Source organism: Protopterus annectens, chromosome 1.part0 (assembly GCF_019279795.1).
Source record: "Protopterus annectens isolate FY-2018-M chromosome 1.part0, PAN1.0, whole genome shotgun sequence".
NCBI classification, from domain to species: domain Eukaryota; kingdom Metazoa; phylum Chordata; order Ceratodontiformes; family Protopteridae; genus Protopterus; species Protopterus annectens.
Genome location: NC_056725.1, coordinates 1,631,679,672 through 1,631,702,955, shown reverse-complemented (window position 1 = coordinate 1,631,702,955; position 23,284 = coordinate 1,631,679,672). Strand labels below are relative to the sequence as shown.

Here is a 23,284-nt window from a genome sequence, read left to right as displayed (position 1 = left end):
GAGTTGAGACTAATCCTGGCTTTCCCAGCGTAAATGCTCCCTAAGAGTATGCAAGGTTTCACCAAAAGAGAAATCCTCTGGAGGAGAAACAGAGGGAATGGAGTCCTCTGCATCAGAATCCTTATAGGTAGATAAGGGTAAATCCTGGTTATCAGAGGAAACAGAAATTTTAGATTCCTGATCAGAAGAATCAGAAGGAAAATCAGTCCTAGGTCTCTTAGAGGGGGAAGGGTGGCTTCCCCTAATTAGAGTAATAAGATCTTTAGCCATTCTTATCATTTGTTTATTAGGCATAGGGGTCTGACCATGCGGTCTGGGCATCGGTTTTCTACGTATGGACTGAGTTTTAGGCCTTGAGAAGAAGATGACGTTGGTTTAATATGCAAGTCAGTAGGCCTGAATACACCCTCAGAAGCTGGTGCCTGCACAGCGGCTCCAGACCCATCAAAGGTAGAGACATCTGCAGGCACCACAGTCGAAGAAGCATCTCGTGGCATACCGTACTCCGAATGGGTCTCAGTAGAGGCCTGCAAATCTGAAGTAGCGGGTATCAGGGGCTGCAAAAGCACCTGAGTACCAGCGAACTGGTAACTAGCTTAGGAGAAGCGTCGTCGGCAACTCTGGACCTATGCGGTCTGTCTCGGTCTTTATCTTTGCGTTTTTTCAGAATGTCGGTAGTTGGGTGGCTTACTGAAGCCATCTCTGGATAATTGAACTGAGTACCAAAATATTTAGAAGCATAAATAAACCAACGGCGAATAGTTCAAGGTTTGAATAAGGCACAAAACCGACAGCGAGGTAACGTCATGGTCTGGGCCTAAGCAAGGAATGCAGTACGAATTAAAATCTTTATAAGGTATTTGCTTTACACAAGAAATACAATTGTTAACTTTTACTGACATCGGTTTAGAGGAAGAAATAGGTTCCCCAATGGGGTACTTAGCTTAGCTGAAGAGTTCGGGTCTGAAACTCGAAAACGAAAATTTCAGGAGTCTGCTGACCGGCACTTGCGAACTGCTTCTGCTTCGGGCACCGCACGGCAAGAAAGACTGATGTAATGGCGTCAGCTGCATGCTTTATACCCCTGACAACCTGACGTCATGGAAGATGAGACAGCAACCGAAGCAGAACCCAAGACTTTGATTAACAGGTCGACTGAGGGCTACTGCAAGCAGATAACCTAAATGTGATGACTGCAACAGTGAAACACAAAGAACATCGAGGCTGGTTCAAAAGGACGTAGTATGATTCTGATAAACTCAAAAGGAGGATGCAAAATAAACTAGTAAGCAAACAAAGCACCCTGAACCACTGCTAGATAGGCAAACAGTATTTAATAAGCCGAACAGTTCACTCAAGTACACAAACGTTGAAGCAAATCACCATACGTTTTCGTCCACAACTTCATCAGATAATGCAAGTTCATTCCATTAAAACCTCTTATATACCCCACTAACATTTAAATCAACCAATAGAAACACTCAGAATATACAATGAATGAATAAATACATAGATAAACATTTGAAAATGGTTATAAAACTCTATTGTAAATAGGAAACCTGTTAAATGTTTAAAAAACATATAAATAATTTGTCATACTATTAAATAAATATTTAAAAACTTTAAAAAAACATCTAAAATTATTCAGTGAATTCACATGTATAAATTGTAATATGCAAGAGAATAAAACACATTGTAATACTGCCCTCTACTGACATTCAATATTAATGCACCTTGATCTCACAATTTAGCTGATCTCATTTTTAATACAGGGGCAAGTGAGATCATGTCATTTAAGCCAGGGGTCTTACTGGCCTCCAAGACTACTTGCCAGTACAATTCCCTGTATTCCACTAATGTCTCCCACATTCCACCCCTGGGGTCCTTTGGCACAACCTCTAGTATAAAAAATCGAAATTCAGCTTCTAAACAATTTTTAGTATGTTTATACAAAGAATTTGTTTCACTTTTAGTACGAATGTCATAAGTGTGCTCATAAATTCTCTGTTTTATCTTTCTTTCGCTCTTGCCTACGTAAAAGGCATCACAGTTTTTACATAAACTTAGATAAATAATCCCTTTTGAATTACAATTTGCAAAAGTTTTTAAAGTTAATGTTTTATTATTCCTGGCAGGTAAGTTAATAGTATCTCCAGTGATCAAGTAAGAACAATAACTACATGCACCACATTTATATACACCAGCCTTTTTGTTGGTGCCTACAAACGGAAGGTTCCTTTTACTATATTGAAAAATATCCTTCAGAGTGTTGCCTTTCCTGTAAATATGTTTAATGTCACTCTGAAAGATATGATTTAAGTCAGAAACCTTTGAAAAGTTCAACCACTCTTTATTAAAAATTCTTTTTATTAAACCAGCCTGCCCATCGTATGTAGTAATAATACCCGATACATATTCATTATTTAAACCATCCACTTTAGTATCTGTGACATATTGTGTTGCACCATCATCAGTTTTACCTAATAAAGGGGCAAACCTGCCTTTTCTACCATCATTCACTTCTTTCGAAACACTGTCAATGAGCTCTTCAGGGTAACCTCTGTTCAAGAACATGTTTTTCAAGTTTTTACATTCATCAATGTACCACCCATCATCAGAAGTCATCCTACACAAACGCACAAATTGCCCTTTTAGGACACTTCTTTTCTGGTGGGGTGGGTGCGAGCTTGAATAGTGCAGATAAGAATTCGAAAATGTTTCTTTTTTGAAGATTCTGGATTTAAATCGACACTCTGTCTTAACTATATTAACATCAAGGTATTTAAGTTCGTCAATTGTGTAATTGTGAGTGAATCTCAAAAATTCAGTGGTATTGTTTAGAAATTCAACAAAATTGACAAATTCATCTTTGGTACCACCCCATAAAAAACACAAATCATCCAGAAATCTGCCATATAATTTCCACAAACCATTGTATTCTGAATTCAGGACAAACTTTTTCTCCCAAAATGACATAATAATGTTGGCATAAGTGGGAGCACAGTGTGCACCCATAGCCACACCTTTAATTTGTCTAAAATACTGCCCTGAAAAGATAAAATTGTTCTTTAGGACAATTTCCATTAATAATAACACAGTTCTAAAATCATCATGTCCTAATAGTTTGGAATCAACTAACATTTCCTCAAACCATTCTAAACCTACTTCATGAGGTATACTTGTAAATAGGTCAATCACATCTAGTGTACCAAAACCTTTTGTTTCATTGACAAGTGATTCATTTAATTTTCTTAGCAGATGCCAAGAATCTTTTAAAATAACAGTATTGTCACTAACAAGCTTTTTTACCTTCTTATCTATGTACTTGGCCAAAGGTGCAGTGACCGAGCCTTCGGCTGATACAATCACTCTCAGAGGCGGGTCATTTTCATCCTTATGCACCTTTGGTATCCCAAATATAGAGGGTGTTCTCGGTTTTTCTACGTGTAAATATTTAAAAGTACTAATGTCAATAACTCCTTCCAGTAATAAATCATTTAAGATAACATAAATTCTCTTATAAGCAATGTTAATTTCATTTAAGGATATTCTAGTATATTTTGTTGTGTCATTTAAAATGTCAAACATTTTACTCTCATAGTTTATGGAATCCATCAACACAACCCCCCCACCCTTGTCGGGTTTCATAATTCTTATATTCTTGTTCTCACTTAGTGACTTTAAAATCTTCTGTTCGGGGTCTGTTAAATTAGACTGCACTTTGTGACAACTCAAAATTTTCCTTAACTCATGTTCCAAGCTCAATTCAAAGTTTCTAAGCTGAGGATGTATAGGGGATTGAAAGTGCTTTTACGTGCAATTCATCACTATTAACATTCAAACCTTTTCCTTTAAAAATATCTCTAAGTTTTTCTTCCTAATAAATAATTTAATATCAATTAATAGTTTAAAAATATTTGTTCTCTCTCTAGGTATAAAACCAAAACCTTTTGTCAGTAATTCAAAATGACTAGTATTTATTGTAACATCTGTGTAATTGTAAATATTAAAATCATTGTAGCTATATTTACAACCACTATTTTCTATTACTCCCAAACTGGTCGTCTCCTTTCTTGAGCTCCCCAGTTTCTGGTTTTGTAGTTTTTTGAACTATAACTAACAGGTTCCCTATGCATAAGTCTCTCCGAGCGCCTTAAAGGTGGAAATGCAGCATCATAGTCATTGTCCAAAGGTAATTCATTACCCGGAATATCATTATTAACTTCCCTGTAAAAATTAGCCTCATAATTTCTGTCATTTCTTACCCAATTCTTAGGCTTCGGGTATTGTTTCTTAGCTTTGTATTCATTAATGTCTCTCTCTATCTTGTTTGACTTCCTATTTTTTACTTCTAAACATCTACTTTCTAAATTATTTAAAAGTTTATGATACTTGCTTCTTTCTTCATCAACTGTGAATAATAAATCATTAGTTATATCTCTATTTACACATTCTACAGTTTCTTGCAACTTCTTTATTTCCACTTCGTTGTTTTTAATAATGGCCCTCATTATTTCAAAGCCACAGTTGTCAAAAGCTTCTATTAAATCAAAATAAAACTCAGTACCCTCCACCACCTTATTAGGGTATTTGCATACCCTAAGCCCTTTAGGTACAATCTTTTGTTCTAAACAATACTTTAAGTAGGTGTTATCCATTTCTAACATTTTACATTTGTACAAAAAATAGTCCAAGTCCTCAAGTTTCTGAGTAAAAGTTCCTTTAAAATTGTCCTTGGTGTTGCTTTTAGTTGCAAAATCAAATACAACATTAAATAAGTCACTGAATTGTCTTTTTGTACCTGTATGGTTTATGTTGGCACCAGGACCAAAACGAGTTCCCTCGCCAGTTTTACTGCCATAATTAGACTGCTCAGTCTGTCCACGATCAGTTTCGTCAAAAAAAACCCGAGGGAAACCATCCAAACTGTTAGATTCTGCACCAATACGCCTTTCCACATCTCTGGGTTCATTTTCCTCACCAACGGCTCGTCTCTCTCGCACATCAACACGCTGATGCACTTCCTAGTTCCCTGGCTCAAAAAAAGTCGTCAGAACCGTAGCCAACGATTGGCTAACAGGGGTCAAAAGCCCCACAAGCTGAGTGAGCTGTCCGATAAGCTTCCTGAGCTCACCGACTTCATTAGTCTTTGCTCCATTGCTTGCCAAAGTCCCAGCAGGTGATTCCATCCCAAAAGAACTAATAAACTAAAAGGAGGATGCAAAATAAACTAATAAGCAAAACAAAGCACCCTGAACCACTGCTAGATAGGCAAACAGTATTTAATAAGCCGAACAGTTCACTCAAGTACACAAACGTTGAAGCAAATCACCATACGTTTTCGTCCACAACTTCATCAGATAATGCAAGTTCATTCCATTAAAACCTCTTATATACCCCACTAACATTTAAATCAACCAATAGAAACACTCAGAATATACAATGAATGAATAAATACATAGATAAACATTTGAAAATGGTTATAAAACTCTTATAAATAGGAAACCTGTTAAATGTTTAAAAAACATATAAATAATATGTCATACTATTAAATATATGTTCTAAAACTTTAAAAACATATAAAAACATATAACATGATTCAGTGAATTCCAATGTATAAATTGTAATATGCAAGAGAATAAAACACATTGTAATACTGCCCTCTACTGACATTCAATATTAATGCACCTTGATCTCACAATTTAGCTGATCTCATTTTTAATACAGGGGCAAGTGAGATCATGTCATTTAAGCCAGGGGTCTTACTGGCCTCCAAGACTACTTGCCAGTACAATTCCCTGTATTCCACTAATGTTTCCCACATTCCACCCCTGGGGTCCTTTGGCACAACCTCTAGTATAAAAAATCGAAATTCAGCTTCTAAACAATTTTTAGTATGTTTATACAAAGAATTTGTTTCACTTTTAGTACGAATGTCATAAGTGTGCTCATAAATTCTCTGTTTTATCTTTCTTTCACTCTTGCCTACGTAAAAGGCATCACAGTTTTTACATAAACTTAGATAAATAATCCCTTTTGAATTACAATTTGCAAAAGTTTTAAAGTTAATGTTTTATTATTCCTGGCAGGTAAGTTAATAGTATCTCCAGTGATCAAGTAAGAACAATAACTACATGCACCACATTTATATACGCCAGCCTTTTTGTTGGTGCCTACAAACGGAAGGTTCTTTTTACTACCTCTTTCAAAAATATCCTTCAGAGTGTTGCCTTTCCTGTAAATATGTTTAATGTCACTCTGAAAGATATGATTTAAGTCAGAAACCTTTGAAAAGTTCAACCACTCTTTATTAAAAATTCTTTTTATTAAACCAGCCTGCCCATCGTATGTAGTAATAATACCCGATACATATTCATTATTTAAACCATCCACTTTAGTATCTGTGACATATTGTGTTGCACCATCATCAGTTTTACCTAATATAGGGGCAAACCTGCCTTTTCTACCATCATTCACTTCTTTCGAAACACTGTCAATGAGCTCTTCAGGGTAACCTCTGTTCAAGAACATGTTTTTCAAGTTTTTACATTCATCAATGTACTACATATTAGTAGTAGTATTACATAGTATTACAATGTGTTTTATTCTCTTGCATATTACAATTTATACATTGGAATTCACTGAATCATTTTATATGTTTTTATATGTTTTTAAAGTTTTAGAACATATATTTAATAGTATGACATATTATTTATATGTTTTTTAAACATTTAACAGGTTTCCTATTTATAAGAGTTTTATAACCATTTTCAAATGTTTATCTATGTATTTATTCATTCATTGTATATTCTGAGTGTTTCTATTGGTTGATTTAAATGTTAGTGGGGTATATAAGAGGTTTTAATGGAATGAACTTGCATTATCTGATGAGGTTGTGGACGAAAACGTATGGTGATTTGCTTCAACGTTTGTGTACTTGAGTGAACTGTTCGGCTTATTAAATACTGTTTGCCTATCTAGCAGTGGTTCAGGGTGCTTTGTTTGCTTACTAGTTTATTTTGCATCCTCCTTTTGAGTTTATCAGTGCTTTTGGGATGGAATCACCTGCTGGGACTTTGGCAAGCAATGGAGCAAAGACTAATGAAGTCGGTGAGCTCAGGAAGCTTATCGGACAGCTCACTCAGCTTGTGGGGCTTTTGACCCCTGTTAGCCAATCGTTGGCTACGGTTCTGACGACTTTTTTTGAGCCAGGGAACCAGGAAGTGCATCAGCGTGTTGATGTGCGAGAGAGACGAGCCGTTGGTGAGGAAAATGAACCCAGAGATGTGGAAAGGCATATTGGTGCAGAATCTAACAGTTTGGATGGTTTCCCTCGGGTTTTTTTTGACGAAACTGATCGTGGACAGACTGAGCAGTCTAATTATGGCAGTAAAACTGGCGAGGGAACTCGTTTTGGTCCTGGTGCCAACATAAACCCTACAGGTACAAAAAGACAATTCAGTGACTTATTTAATGTTGTATTTGATTTTGCAACTAAAAGCAACACCAAGGACAATTTTAAAGGAACTTTTACTCAGAAACTTGAGGACTTGGACTATTTTTTGTACAAATGTAAAATGTTAGAAATGGATAACACCTACTTAAAGTATTGTTTAGAACAAAAGATTGTACCTAAAGGGCTTAGGGTATGCAAATACCCTAATAAGGTGGTGGAGGGTACTGAGTTTTATTTTGATTTAATAGAAGCTTTTGACAACTGTGGCTTTGAAATAATGAGGGCCATTATTAAAAACAACGAAGTGGAAATAAAGAAGTTGCAAGAAACTGTAGAATGTGTAAATAGAGATATAACTAATGATTTATTATTCACAGTTGATGAAGAAAGAAGCAAGTATCATAAACTTTTAAATAATTTAGAAAGTAGATGTTTAGAAGTAAAAAATAGGAAGTCAAACAAGATAGAGAGAGACATTAATGAATACAAAGCTAAGAAACAATACCCGAAGCCTAAGAATTGGGTAAGAAATGACAGAAATTATGAGGCTAATTTTTACAGGGAAGTTAATAATGATATTCCGGGTAATGAATTACCTTTGGACAATGACTATGATGCTGCATTTCCACCTTTAAGGCGCTCGGAGAGACTTATGCATAGGGAACCTGTTAGTTATAGTTCAAAAAACTACAAAACCAGAAACTGGGGAGCTCAAGAAAGGAGACGACCAGTTTGGGAGTAATAGAAAATAGTGGTTGTAAATATAGCTACAATGATTTTAATATTTACAATTACACAGATGTTACAATAAATACTAGTCATTTTGAATTACTGACAAAAGGTTTTGGTTTTATACCTAGAGAGAGAACAAATATTTTTAAACTATTAATTGATATTAAATTATTTATTAGGAAGAAAAACTTAGAGATATTTTTTAAAGGAAAAGGTTTGAATGTTAATAGTGATGAATTGCGACGTAAAAGCACTTTCAATCCCCCTATACATCCTCAGCTTAGAAACTTTGAATTGAGCTTGGAACATGAGTTAAGGAAAATTTTGAGTTGTCACAAAGTGCAGTCTAATTTAACAGACCCCGAACAGAAGATTTTAAAGTCACTAAGTGAGAACAAGAATATAAGAATTATGAAACCCGACAAGGGTGGGGGGGTTGTGTTGATGGATTCCATAAACTATGAGAGTAAAATGTTTGACATTTTAAATGACACAACAAAATATACTAGAATATCCTTAAATGAAATTAACATTGCTTATAAGAGAATTTATGTTATCTTAAATGATTTATTACTGGAAGGAGTTATTGACATTAGTACTTTTAAATATTTACACGTAGAAAAACCGAGAACACCCTCTATATTTGGGATACCAAAGGTGCATAAGGATGAAAATGACCCGCCTCTGAGAGTGATTGTATCAGCCGAAGGCTCGGTCACTGCACCTTTGGCCAAGTACATAGATAAGAAGGTAAAAAAGCTTGTTAGTGACAATACTGTTATTTTAAAAGATTCTTGGCATCTGCTAAGAAAATTAAATGAATCACTTGTCAATGAAACAAAAGGTTTTGGTACACTAGATGTGATTGACCTATTTACAAGTATACCTCATGAAGTAGGTTTAGAATGGTTTGAGGAAATGTTAGTTGATTCCAAACTATTAGGACATGATGATTTTAGAACTGTGTTATTATTAATGGAAATTGTCCTAAAGAACAATTTTATCTTTTTTCAGGGCGAGTATTTTAGACAAATTAAAGGTGTGGCTATGGGTGCACACTGTGCTCCCACTTATGCCAACATTATTATGTCATTTTGGGAGAAAAAGTTTGTCCTGAATTCAGAATACAATGGTTTGTGGAAATTATATGGCAGATTTCTGGATGATTTGTGTTTTTTATGGGGTGGTACCAAAGATGAATTTGTCAATTTTGTTGAATTTCTAAACAATACCACTGAATTTTTGAGATTCACTCACAATTACACAATTGACGAACTTAAATACCTTGATGTTAATATAGTTAAGACAGAGTGTCGATTTAAATCCAGAATCTTCAAAAAAGAAACATTTTCGAATTCTTATCTGCACTATTCAAGCTCGCACCCACCCCACCAGAAAAGAAGTGTCCTAAAAGGGCAATTTGTGCGTTTGTGTAGGATGACTTCTGATGATGGGTGGTACATTGATGAATGTAAAAACTTGAAAAACATGTTCTTGAACAGAGGTTACCCTGAAGAGCTCATTGACAGTGTTTCGAAAGAAGTGAATGATGGTAGAAAAGGCAGGTTTGCCCCTTTATTAGGTAAAACTGATGATGGTGCAACACAATATGTCACAGATACTAAAGTGGATGGTTTAAATAATGAATATGTATCGGGTATTATTACTACATACGATGGGCAGGCTGGTTTAATAAAAAGAATTTTTAATAAAGAGTGGTTGAACTTTTCAAAGGTTTCTGACTTAAATCATATCTTTCAGAGTGACATTAAACATATTTACAGGAAAGGCAACACTCTGAAGGATATTTTTGAAAGAGGTAGTAAAAAGAACCTTCCGTTTGTAGGCACCAACAAAAAGGCTGGCGTATATAAATGTGGTGCATGTAGTTATTGTTCTTACTTGATCACTGGAGATACTATTAACTTACCTGCCAGGAATAATAAAACATTAACTTTAAAAACTTTTGCAAATTGTAATTCAAAAGGGATTATTTATCTAAGTTTATGTAAAAACTGTGATGCCTTTTACGTAGGCAAGAGTGAAAGAAAGATAAAACAGAGAATTTATGAGCACACTTATGACATTCGTACTAAAAGTGAAACAAATTCTTTGTATAAACATACTAAAAATTGTTTAGAAGCTGAATTTCGATTTTTTATACTAGAGGTTGTGCCAAAGGACCCCAGGGGTGGAATGTGGGAGACATTAGTGGAATACAGGGAATTGTACTGGCAAGTAGTCTTGGAGGCCAGTAAGACCCCTTGCTTAAATGACATGATCTCACTTGCCCCTGTATTAAAAATGAGATCAGCTAAATTGTGAGATCAAGGTGCATTAATATTGAATGTCAGTAGAGGGCAGTATTACAATGTGTTTTATTCTCTTGCATATTACAATTTATACATTGGAATTCACTGAATCATTTTATATGTTTTTATATGTTTTTAAAGTTTTAGAACATATATTTAATAGTATGACAAATTATTTATATGTTTTTTAAACATTTAACAGGTTTCCTATTTATAAGAGTTTTATAACCATTTTCAAATGTTTATCTATGTATTTATTCATTCATTGTATATTCTGAGTGTTTCTATTGGTTGATTTAAATGTTAGTGGGGTATATAAGAGGTTTTAATGGAATGAACTTGCATTATCTGATGAAGTTGTGGACAAAAACGTATGGTGATTTGCTTCAACGTTTGTGTACTTGAGTGAACTGTTCGGCTTATTAAATACTGTTTGCCTATCTAGCAGTGGTTCAGGGTGCTTTGTTTGCTTAGTAGTATGATTCTGGACAGAACAAAATTTAGATTCCATGGCATGACTGGAGCTCTGATTGGTGGTCTCAGATAAATGGCACCTTTAAGAAAGGCTTTAGCAAGTTGATGCGACATGACAGTGGAGCCTTGGAAACCAAGATGAAAGTTTGATATCACTGCTAACCGAACTCTAATGGTAGCTGCAGCCACTCCTTCATTGAAAAGTTTAGTTAGAAATTCCAAGACAGATGGGATCGGAGCTAGATAAGGATCAACATCTTTCTGAGAGGCCCATAAAGAAAATCTCTTCCATTTGCTAAGATATAACTTTCTGGTAGATGATTTATGAGAGGATGATATAATATGCTGGGCCTCAGTTGAGAGATTGTAAATCCTGGCTGTTGTGGGAATTGCAGCAGCCAAGCTGTCAGTTTGAGGGAATGAAGATCAGATTTTCTGAAAGGCTTAGTCCCGTCAAGGTAGAACCTGAGCTGTCTGTGCACGTCCAAGGAGTGCAGGATCCTCTCCCCTTTATTCTGAGGATTAGGGAAAAAGGTTGGTAAATGGAAAAAGGTTGGTAAATGGATGGATTGGTTTAAAGTCACACTGGATACAACCTTGCAACGGGGTACTCAGCTTTAGAAGACTTCAAGTTTGAAACTCGAACAACAAAAATTTCAGGTAGCGGCCGACTGGCACTTGCGAACTGCTTATGCTTCGGGCTCCCCCGTGGCAAGAAAAGCTGATGTAATGGCATCGGCTGCATGTTTTATACCCCTGACGTCATAGAAGAGGTGACAGCATCCGACGCAGAAATCCCAAGACTCTGGTATTCGGGCCGACTGAGGGCTACCTGCAGGCAGATAACCCACGTGTGATGACTGCAACAGTGAAACACGAAGAACATCTACGATAACAGGAAAAAGTGAGGAGATGTTCGGGTCAGATAAAAAAGCTTGATTACTGGGACAGTTTATACTCATTGCGTTAAAGGGATTTAGAAATATTGTATACAAGTTAATTAAGGTTTGACAAGGTTAAAAATAACAATATGTACAATTTAAAGATTTAATAAACTGGTTAAGTTTATTATTTTGATGGGTAGTTTCTGCTTATAATTCATATTATATTAAAACAAGATGGGATAAAAGAAAGTGTGAACAAAATGTTAAACTAAAAGTACATACTGATTAAATAATCTATAAAGACTATGTTTATGTAAATAAAAAGTTACGTCTTACCATAACTTGGCATCTGTGTTGTCTTCCTTCATTCCTCCACATGATAGGGTCTCTGATCCGACCCGTGGATCCAGCTCGGCCAAATACTACAGACTTGGATCAGACTCTCAAGCTGTTCTCTCCTACCCATAATGCCCTGTATCCACCCAAGTACCTCAGATTGAGTTTTCAGATTCCAAACATTGAGCATTCACACATTAACACATTAAAGGAACAGCAGAACAGGCTCAGACATAGGACATAACAGTCTCTTCATCATCCAGGATCCTCTAGAAGAGAAAGGCAGGGGGGGAATGGTTGCGTGGGAAAAATGAGGAGGACTAAAGGAAGACAACACAGATGCCAAGTTATGGTAATGCATAACTTTTTAATCTGATGTGGTTTTATTCATTCCTCCTCACAACAAGGTCAGAGTCCCCAGATACGCAATTCCTGGGTGGCACTCACGGAAGGATATGCCGAAGCACCATCAAACCAAGAGAGGCCCTGCTCCTGGATAGGACATCCAGCTTGTAATGCGATACAAAGATATGCCTGTTAGACCAAGATGCTGCCACACAAATGTCATCAATGAAAGTTCTAGAACAGTAGGCAGTAGAAGTAGCCATAGCTCTGGTGGAATGCACCACAGGAGGTTTAGGTAATTCCAGTCCCTTAAATGAATATATGTACGAGATGCAATCAGAGATCCATTTCGCCAAGGTAATTTTTGATACCACCTGTCCCAAGCCTATTAGAGGAGAAATCTACAAAAAACTGATCAGATTTTCTGTGTTGTTTGGTTCCAAGTATGTAAAAATTAAGTTGTCTATGCATGTCTAAAAGATGAATAACATACTCCCCTTTATTAAAGAAACTGGGAAATAAAACTGGTAACTGGATGGACTGATTAATATTAGTCTTGGTCGTGACTTTGGGCATAAAAGACAGACTGGTACGCAAAGACACACTGTCTTTATGCAAAATATAAGGCCTGCAATTCAGAAATCTTCTTAGCAGAAGAAGATTTCTGAATTGCAGGCCTTATCAGAAATCTGCTTAGCAGAAGTCAAAGCCACCAAGAGGGATGTTTTCCATGGCAGACACTTCATATCACAACTAGCTGCTGATTCTAAAGGTTCCTGGGTTAAGCCTGTAACACAAGAGTGAGATCCCAAGGGTGAGATGGATCCTTAGTTGGTAGCCTTAACAAGAAAGCATCTTTCATGAAAGATTTGCAAAGTCAAAAGGTGGACAGAGAATAGGATTGACTTGCCACATGAAAATTAGAAATAGCAGATAACTACAATTTAATAGTGGATAAACTGTCACCGTTGTCAAAAAGGGTGCTAAGAAACAGCAAAACATCTGAAACCGGTGCTGAAAAGGGACCAACTTTCTGCTCGAGGCCCAAATAACAAATTTCTTCCATTTACTGTTACAGACTTCTTTGGTGGAAGCCTTTTGCGAAACTAGAAGGATTTTTTTGGACAGGGGACATGAGCCTGGACTATTTCATTAGGGTTGGAAGTGGAGAAACTGAGCGGTCAATTTGAGGGCTCAAAGGTAGGGATGCTGCATCCTTGCCGGGTGAGAAAGGAGATCCTGACTTGGCTCCAGAATCCAAGGAGGAAATTTAGATGAGAACAAAGAAAGGGGAACCACACCTGATGAGGCCAGAAGGGGGAAATAAGGATGACTGAGCTCTTCAACCTGCTTACCTTCTGCAGGAACTTTGGGATAAGCGGAAGAGGAGGATAAGCATACAGGAGGCCTGGGGGCTGATCATGGACTGGTACATCCCTCGGGGACTCCCCCGGAGGGGGGATCAGAGCAAAGAACTTGCTGTATTTGTTGTTGAGGAGCGAGCCAAAGAGGTCAGAGCAAGGCTGACCCCAACGGCTGAAGATCATGTTCGCCATTGACTGACTGAGGGACTACTCATGTGGAACCAGAAGAGATCTGCTGAGTCTGTCCACCAGATCATTAGTTTTCCCTGGGATGTGTATTGCAACTAGAAGGCAACTTGAAGACATTGCCCATTCCCTCACCCTCATGAGTTCCCTGCAGAAGGAGTAAGAACGGGTTCCTCCTTGTTTGTTGATGTACCACACAACAGATATGTTGTCAGTGTGTACTGCAATAGTCCCCAAGGGGAGAATGTCCTGAAAGGCTTGCAATATTAGGAAGACTGCCCTCATCTCTAGGAAACTGACATGCAACCTGGTCTCAGTGGGGGACCATCTTCTCATTCCCAAAATGGGAAGCATTCGTGGTCACACAGGCTACAGGGCGGGTATTCAAGAATGGTCTGCCTAGAACGACCTTGTCTGTTTGGATCCATCAACTGAGGTGATGCCTTCAGAATGCAGTCAACCTGATGTAAAGGGACAACAGCTGACAAAGGATGGACCATTGTGTTGCTAACGTCCACTGTAGGGCCTGCATGAAAAATCTATCTAGAGAGACCAACAGAATGGCTGCAGACATGGACCCTAGGGTTTGCAGAATCAAACGAGCCGAGGGGGTCTGTTGGGTTAACAGTTCTGGCACCGGATTTCTCAGAAGCTATCTGATCCCTTGTACTGAGCTGCATACCTATGAATTCCATGTTTTGTGTCAGAGTCAGATTGGATTTACTCATGATTATGGTGATGCCCAGGGAATGTGAGAAATGGATTAAGTAATCCCTGTCTTCAATTAGCCGATGCCTCATGGGGGTAGTTAGGAGCCAATCATCTAAATATGGAAACACCTGGAATCCCTTGAGCCTCAAGTGAGCCACTACTATAGCCATGCATTTGGTGAGCACCCATGAGGAGTGGGGGCTGTGGTGAGCCCAAACAGCAGGGCTCTGATTTGGTAATGATTGGCTCCCAGCCAGAAGCATAGATCTCTCCTTGAGGGCCTGTCTATTTTTAAATGACAGTACGCATCCTTGAGAACTACTGAGCACATCCAGTCATCCTTGTGCAACAGTGGCAGAACGGACTGAACCATAACTATTCAGAACCTCGAATTCTTTACATATTCGTTTAGTTTGCTTAGAGCCAAGATGGGTCTTAGGTCCCCTGTATCTTTCAGCACCAAAAAGAAGTGCGAGTAGGTTCCGAATCCTCTCTGTTCAGTTGGGACCTCTTGGATGACTCTTTTTTGCAACATTTGTTGGATTTCCTGTGCTGCCTGTTCCCTTTGATTGAATGGTATGTTGGGAAGGCTTCTGGAGTTTGGGAGAAAGAGATAATGGGATGTAGTAACCTCTGGATACTATGCTGAGCACTCAACAATTACGAGTCAGCTGGGTCCCGGGCTTCTGGGTGCAAAGCTAGTCGGCCCCTGACTGCTTCCAGAGACGGACAGTCGAGCAGCCCTTCAGGAGCACTGGTAGGGCTTATCGGGAGGAGGTTCCCTAAAGCCCGGATTTTGAGGACCTCCTCTGCCTCTAGGGTGATGTCTACCATCAACCCCCCGCCTCTAGAGAAGGGTTCCCCGCATGGGTCCTGGAAATGCCCTTGGGATTTGGAAAACCACATTTTCTTACCTCCACGTTGTCTCCTAGAGAATAACCTTGGGGGGAGGGGTAACAAATTTGATTCCAACAGCAGAAAGGGTCTTTCCATCCTTTTTGCTGTGGGTAAGAGCATCTCAAACTGACAGCCCAAAAAACGAAAAGCCATCAGAAGGGGCATTTATGAATGATGCCTTAAAAGGCTCTACAAAATCACATAGCCACATCTAGGCATAACTTCTTAGGGAAAGTCCTGAAATGGCTGCTCACAAGGTGCCCTCGGGTATGGGACAACTCAACAGTGAGTTGGCAATGAACGATAGAGTGGTCAGTTTGGGAGAAACCTTCTTAAATTCCTCTGCAGGCATGGACTCAGGGAAGTTTGCAGGTCCTTGTTCAGATCTTTCTGTAGCAGAGTAAAATGAGCCAGGTAGTTCATTTCAATGTGCATGCTAGTGAGAGATGTCATATAACATCAGCCTGAACAACAAACAAAACTGTAAATAATCTATGAAAATTATTTGAACATTATGGGTCAATTATTTGTTCATGGTGAATAAAGTTATACTTTGTACAATTAAAAAAAAAACTGCAGCAAATGACAATGACAGAAAGGAGGAATCTGCCTCTGGAGTTCTGATCTTAAGTGCTGGAATGTGGCAGTTAAAATGAAAACCCCAAGGATTTGCTCACTACATGCATCAAAAAAAAAAAAAAAAGATTTAACTTCAATGTAGAAAAAGAAGGTAAACTTTACTCACATTGGTAGTTCATATAAATTTGTGCAATAATGTTTCACTTTCACTTGGCAGGAGTGTTTTCTAACAGAAAGAAATATAATGACTATCAAGTGATGCAGTAGAGTAAAACCATATTACTTTGAATATGTCAAAACCTAACATGTATTGCAGAGTTTTGCCTGTAACAGTCATTTGTTTAGTAGATTAAATCAGTTAACAAGATCAAATAAATATGCTATACATTCATCATGTACATTCACTTGGAATATAAGTACAGTTTTAAATGATGACATACTGTACTTTTTTTTTTTTTAATTGTTATGATGTTGATGTTCAAAGGGCCAATCTATACACTGCACAGGCAAGTATCTGCAATAAGCCCAAGGAGATTCAGAAGATAGGCAGTCAATAATTATTTTTAATGGTAATCTACATGGAATAGTCGCCCACTATCTTTTTAAAAACATCTGCAACAGTAAGCAGCTATTTTCAAGACAGAAGATAGTGCGGTAGTTGGAAGGGGTCAACAATTACACTGTTAAGGTTACAAATCATTACTTAATCTAGTCCACATACAACCCTACAATAATAAAACTGCTGAAATTAAGAATCTTAACAAACCACTGTTGAAGGGTTGAGTAAAAACTTCCTATATTCAAAACATGGTTCATTTTCTCTGCATGACATATGCAGGCATTACCAAGATGTTACATAGGCAACATTTTTCCTTTGCGTTAGACACTTGTACTGTTGCAATTATTAACCTTCTTTAATATAAAAGATAGTGGTGCAAAAAAATCAATATAGAGATAAAAATAGAATTAATTCCTCTTGCAGTTGTTGGGGAAGTATCTTTGTACAGATTTTGCTTTTTGTTGTGTCCGCATTCTTGGCAAGCCCCAGTGTGACATCCACTAAGTAAAATCTCCCACTCCCCCATTCTGTAACCAAAGCAATCAGAGCAGAACAAAAAAAAATTACATGTTTGCACAGCTCTGTACAAGCCTGCAGGTTATCCAAGCTCTCTGGTGGGACCATTTCATAAAAGCAGGCTGTTTTCTCTTGGGCTTTAACACTACTCTGTTACGCTGCTGACTTTGTATATTGGTTATTAAACTCTATTTCTACCTTTCATTCTTCAACAACAGAACACTTACTGCGTTCAGTTGCTTAACTATATTAAACCTCAGTAAAACTTCCACATGAATCTCAAAATATACAATACAGCTTACAGAAGGCAATCATGACAGTGGCTGTTTATTCAGTTATGCCTTGGTCAACAACCAAATAAAGAAAATAGTTGTCAAATAATTTACTGAGCAGCAAACACATTAGATACAATGAAGCTATTTAAAATTTTAAAATGTTTCTTGTTCTTTAACCAGGATAGTAGATTGACTTTAAAACAATCAATTTCAGCCACAGCTCAAGTTATCTGGCATGAAAGCACGTTATGTTTTAATGCAGTAATACTGGAGAATTTAACAGTAAACTACAATAAACAAATAAATTAGAAACTCTTGAAATTCTATAAATGTGCTATCTGAAGACTGAAATGAAATGTAAATGTAGAGGTCATTCATTACTTGAGTGCATTCTATATGAAATGCAGATGTGAGGTTAAAGTCATTCAAATTTTGTAAATACAAGCTACATAACAGAAACACACACACACATTCTTTCCATCATCCTAGATCACAGTTTATTTTACAGAAGAGTTGCACTTCTGACTGTACAATCTCTGACTCACCCTACTTGCTCCTGCCAAGCGAATACACAAGCATCAGCATCAAAACACACAAATGTGCCTTGTAATGCTTGCCATTATATTCTCACTAGTTAATATATTCTACATCACAACTACTGAACACTGACAAAGTTCTTTAAATTCTGTAAATGTACATACACGGTATAGGAAAATTGTTCTGCTTTACTGGGGAAAAACAGAATGGCATACAGCCTGGAGCTACCATGACAAAAAATGCAAGACAGCCATAAAACAGTAAGTAGGTTGAAGAAGAAGATATAGGACAGATAATTCTCAGAAAATAGTGTCAGAGAAAAAATGGGGCAGAATGAAGAGGAATATTTTGAGCAAAGGAACAGTGGAGAAATGACCATTACAAGTAAATGACCGATTAAAAGCCAAACTGAGATAATAACTGGCTACTTTCACATACTATAACAGCGATTTTTACATTCTCTCTCACACGCAATAATAAACCAAGACCAACTGCAGTATTTTTTCTTGTGTGTTCTAGATCATATAAACACTCGCATCTTGCTGTTAATACAGTGCTTTTTTACTGCACAAAGCTTTAAACTATTGCCATATGTGTAAATAATGTAATTACAACTAAACTGTGTCTACTGAAACAACTACCTTTTACCTTTCCAAAGCAGACTGTCATCTAAAATATCCATATACATTATTGCATCATCCTCTCAGTCATGTTTACTTTAATGCTATTTTTATGCATGCTTCCTGGCGTAATACTGAACAAGAGGTAGTCTACAGCCAGCTCTTTAGGTACATACACTTTGACTGTGAAACTGTACAGCAAACCAGACCATAGGATTCACTCTGGCACTCTGTACAGAGTGCTAAAGGTACTGAACTCAATAAAAAATAATTGTGCATTTCAGATCCCCCTTTGTCAGAAGCAATATATATATATATATATATATATATATATATATACACACACACATATATATATATATATATATATATATATATATATATATATATACTTAAAATAGACACAAATACTTAAAAAAAAAAAAAAAAAAAAAAAAAAAGGCAGGCAGTCATACTGTCCTATTATTTTCGGTATACCATCTCAAATTACTGTATCAGGAAAATACATGCCTTGCATAAATGCATTAAGCACTATTAAACCGCATTACTTTATTGTTTCCAGTCATTATGTTTGAGGGGAAGTATTTATCAAGTGTTTGGGAACTATCACCACCAGATCTAGCAGTCATTTTAGGAGTTTTCTACATTAAAAATGTTGTGTACAGGGAAACAAACTCCTCTGTGATCTTCATAGCTGACGATAATCCTGGTAAATCTTGTAACAATTCTGCCTGATGTTCTGATCCAGAGAACACCTGTGTAAATACTTATTTGGATATCTCTCTATATACTTCTTCAGATACTTCTCAGAACTTAAATCTTTTGGACAAAATGTCTTCCTTCTGCAGTCATTCTGAGACCTCCAATACTTGATACTGCAAATCCTGAAAATACAAAAAATGACTGTTTTACCTGAAGTAAAAGCAAACTGTGAAGCTCACTGTTAAACATTAGAAGTGTTTTCTGCAAGGGGCAAGCCACCCCGCCCTTAAACTACTTAAATACACTAATTCTGACATAACTGTGTCTCAGACAAGAAGGAAAGTACAGTTGTGTACACTTACCATAAATGTAGATGTCCGAGTGTATTCACTGTTGCAGTCATTGCATTTGGGTAATTTGCTTGCAGGTTGCCCTCAGTTGGCCTGATTAGCAAAGTCTTGAGTCCTGCGTCGATTGCTGTCCCTTCCTCCGTGACGTCAGGTTGTCAGGGGTATAAAACATGCAGCCGGACGCTACTACATCAGTTTTTCTTGCCCCAGATGGCAGGTGCCCCCTAATGGGGAGCAATTAAACATAAAAACACAAAGGTATACCTCCAACAAAAAAGCAAATACACCAAAAAGGCTTTTAAGCATAGTAAAGGAAAGTAGAGGTATAGCCAAAAGAAGTTAGGGGGCAGGAGGGAGGGTAACCAGGACTGCAACAGTGAATACACTCAAACATCTACATTTATGGTAAGTATACACAACTGTACTATGTTCTTCGTGTTTCACTGTTGCAGTCATTACATCTGGGTAGATTCCCAAAGCTATGGTTGGGAGGAGGAGTTTAGATAGCATTAGGGCCAGCTACAAGGCCCTGCTAGACTGCAGTGGCAAAGCCAGCTCTGGATTTAGAGAAAATTGGCAAATTATAATGCTTAGTGAAAGTATGTACAGAACTCCAGGTAGCAGCTTCTAGGATGCCCATGGTAGGAACACCTCTGAGAAAGGCTGTAGAAGTAGATGCAGCCCTGGTGGAGTGAGGTCTGATCCCCTGGGGGATAGGTTTTCCATGGTTCTTATAGCAGAAAAGAATGCAATGGCTTATCCATTTAGAAATGGTTTGATTTGAAATAGCCTTCCCCTCTGCCCCTGCAGCAAATGCTACCAGCCGTTGTTCAGATTTTCTTTGAGGTTTAGTCCTGTCCAAGTAGAATCTAAGTTGTCTGTGCACATCCAAGGAATGCAGAATCCATTCCCTTTTGTTCTGTGGGTTGGGAAAGAAGGTTGGCAAATGAATGGACTGATTAAGATCCACAATGGATACCACCTTGGGCATGAAGGATGGATTGGTCCTGAGTGACACCCTGTCCGCATGAAAGATGATGAGAGGCTCCACTGCCATAAGGGCCTGTAATTCAGATATCCTTCTAGCTGAAGTGATTGCTAAAAGGAAAGCTGTTTTTCAAGAAAGAAATTTTTAAGTCTGCAGTAGCAGCTGGCTTGAAAGGAGGTAGAGTGAGTTTCTCCAATACAAAGTTAAGGTCCCAGGCTGGGGCTCTCCTGGGTGGTCTCAAAATTTTGGCCCCTCTGAGGTACTGCTTGAGCAGTGGATGAGAGAAGAGGGGAGGTTCTGTGTTATAATGAGCTGAAATGTCTGAGGCATGGATTTTAATGCAGGAAAAAGACATGCCCTTGTGAAGCATCTCAGTTAAGTATTGTAAAATAGGAGGTAAATTGGGCGCTGCTGTGTTCATCCCTTGAGATTGGTACCAGGCACAGAATCTTTTCCATTTTTCAGCATAAGATTTTCTAGTACTAGGCCTCCTTGCCTCTAAGATGACATCCATCATAGGTTTGCTGAGGGATGATAAGGGAGAGTTTAAGTAATTAGCCAGGCTGCAAGGTGTTGGAAGCTGAGGGTGCAGAATCTGGTTCTCCTGCTGAGACAGCAGGGAAGAAGTCTGAGGCAGGTGCCATGGAGATAACCATGACACACTATGCAGGAGGGGGTACCAGTGTTGGCGCGGCCAGTCTGGAGCAATCACAATCATCCTTGGTTTGTCATGTTTGACTTTTAGCAGAACTTTGGACAGCAGAGGCAGCAGGGGGGAAGGCATAGACTGATAGGTTTTCCAGCTGAAGGACAGAGCATCCACTTTCCAGGCTTGTTTGAGTGGAGTCCTTGTGCAACATTTGTCCAATTGGTAGTTCTGGGGGAGGCAAACAGGTCTATATCTGGGCTCCCCCATTCGCTTGTCAACATGTTGAAAATCCTTGGTTCCAGTTTCCACTTGTGTGGGTCCATGAGGTTTCTGCTTAGTCCATCTGCCAGTGTATTTAACTTTCCTGGCAGGAATTGAGCTTGTAGGTGCACTTGGTAGCTCAAAGCTGTGTTCCACAAGGCCATGGCTAGTCTGCAGAGGGGGTAAGAATGTGTACCCCCCTGCTTGTTTATGTACCACATAACTGTGGTGTTGTCCGTCTTTACCATTAGTTGTCCTGGAAGAATGTAGTCCCTGAAGGCTGTCAGAGCATTCTGTACAGCTAACATTTCTTTTTGATTGATATGCAGGTGCATTTGACTTGGGTTCCATTTGCCCTGAATGCACTTCCCTGCCAGGTGAGCCCCCCCATGCATAGTCTGATGCATCTATTGTTAGGGTTTGGGCAGCAGGGGGTGGTGTGAATGGTAGTCCCTTGTTTTGGTGGCAGGCCTCTGTCCACCAAAGGAACTCTAGGCTTAGGCAACGTATGACAGGAATCATTGTTTCTAGACTGTGAGAATGTGGACTCCATAGGCTTTTAGATACCACTATAGTTTCCTCATATGCAGTCTTGCATATGGAATTAGAAGAATGCAGGAGGCCATGAACCCCAAGGCTTGCAGAATTTGTCTTGCAGATAGCAGGGTTTTTGTGGCCACTTGTTTGAAGTAGGTTGTCAAATTAATTTGCTTTTCTGGCGTGAGGTAAGGCATCTGAGAAGTTGTATTCAAGCTTGCTCCCAGGAATGTAATTTGTTGACAGGGTACCAGTTGTGATTTCTTTTCGTTTATGGTGTACCCCAGACAAGTTAGAACCCTTTTTACAAATGCCAGATGATGCAAAAGTATGTCCTGGCTTTCTGCCTGAATTAGACAATCGTCCAGGTATGGGTATATTTGAATACTTCTTTGCCTGCAAAATGCAATAACTGGAGCTAGGCACTTTGTGAATACCCTGGGTGCAGTAGATAAGCCAAAGGGCAGTGCAGAGAACTGACAGTGTGTGTACCCTGCTTTTAAGCGTAAGTATTTTCTGCAAGATTCCGTGATTGGGATGTGCAGGTATGCTCCTTTTAAATCTAGTGCTGCCAAACAGGCATCTTTGCCTAGCATAGGAAGTAATTGGTTAAGAGTCAGCATCTTGAATTTTGGAATCTCCAGAAAGGTGTTTAGAGTAGACAGGTCCAGGATTGGATGCCATGATTTGTCTTTTCTGGGTACCAGGAAAAGTCTGAAGTAGAAACCTTGCCCCTTTTCCTCTTCTGGTACCAGCTGAATAGCCCCCATGCTTAAGAGAGAAAGCATTTGTTTTTGAGCCTTTGCCCACTGATTTGGGGGCAGGTCCGGCCACCCATTTGGTGTTGGCAACGTGTGGAAATGAAATCTGTATCCCTGGGATACTATACTTAAAACCCATTTGTCCTGGGTAATGAGTTCCCAGTTCTTTGCATGAAGAGCAATCTCCCCCCCCAAAAGGGCAGTCAGAAGATAAGTGCTTGGAAATTGTAAAAGGAAGTCATTGAGGCAGTTT

At 38.4% G+C, this 23,284-nt stretch overlaps 1 protein-coding gene across 3 annotated transcripts in view; it reads right to left on the bottom strand.

The window, feature by feature from the left end:
- Positions 1-23,284, bottom strand: part of CCDC134 (coiled-coil domain containing 134) — a 1,075,626-nt gene that overhangs the window by 794,928 nt on the left and 257,414 nt on the right. The window contains exon 3 of one of the 3 annotated variants that reach the window (XM_044068206.1): positions 16,443-16,502. The exons of the other annotated variants lie outside the window; for them this stretch is intronic. Within the exon in view, the coding sequence (XP_043924141.1) occupies positions 16,443-16,444 (2 nt within the window). The 5' untranslated portion in view covers positions 16,445-16,502. The remainder of the gene's footprint in view (positions 1-16,442; positions 16,503-23,284) is intronic. 3 annotated transcript variants of the gene reach the window in all.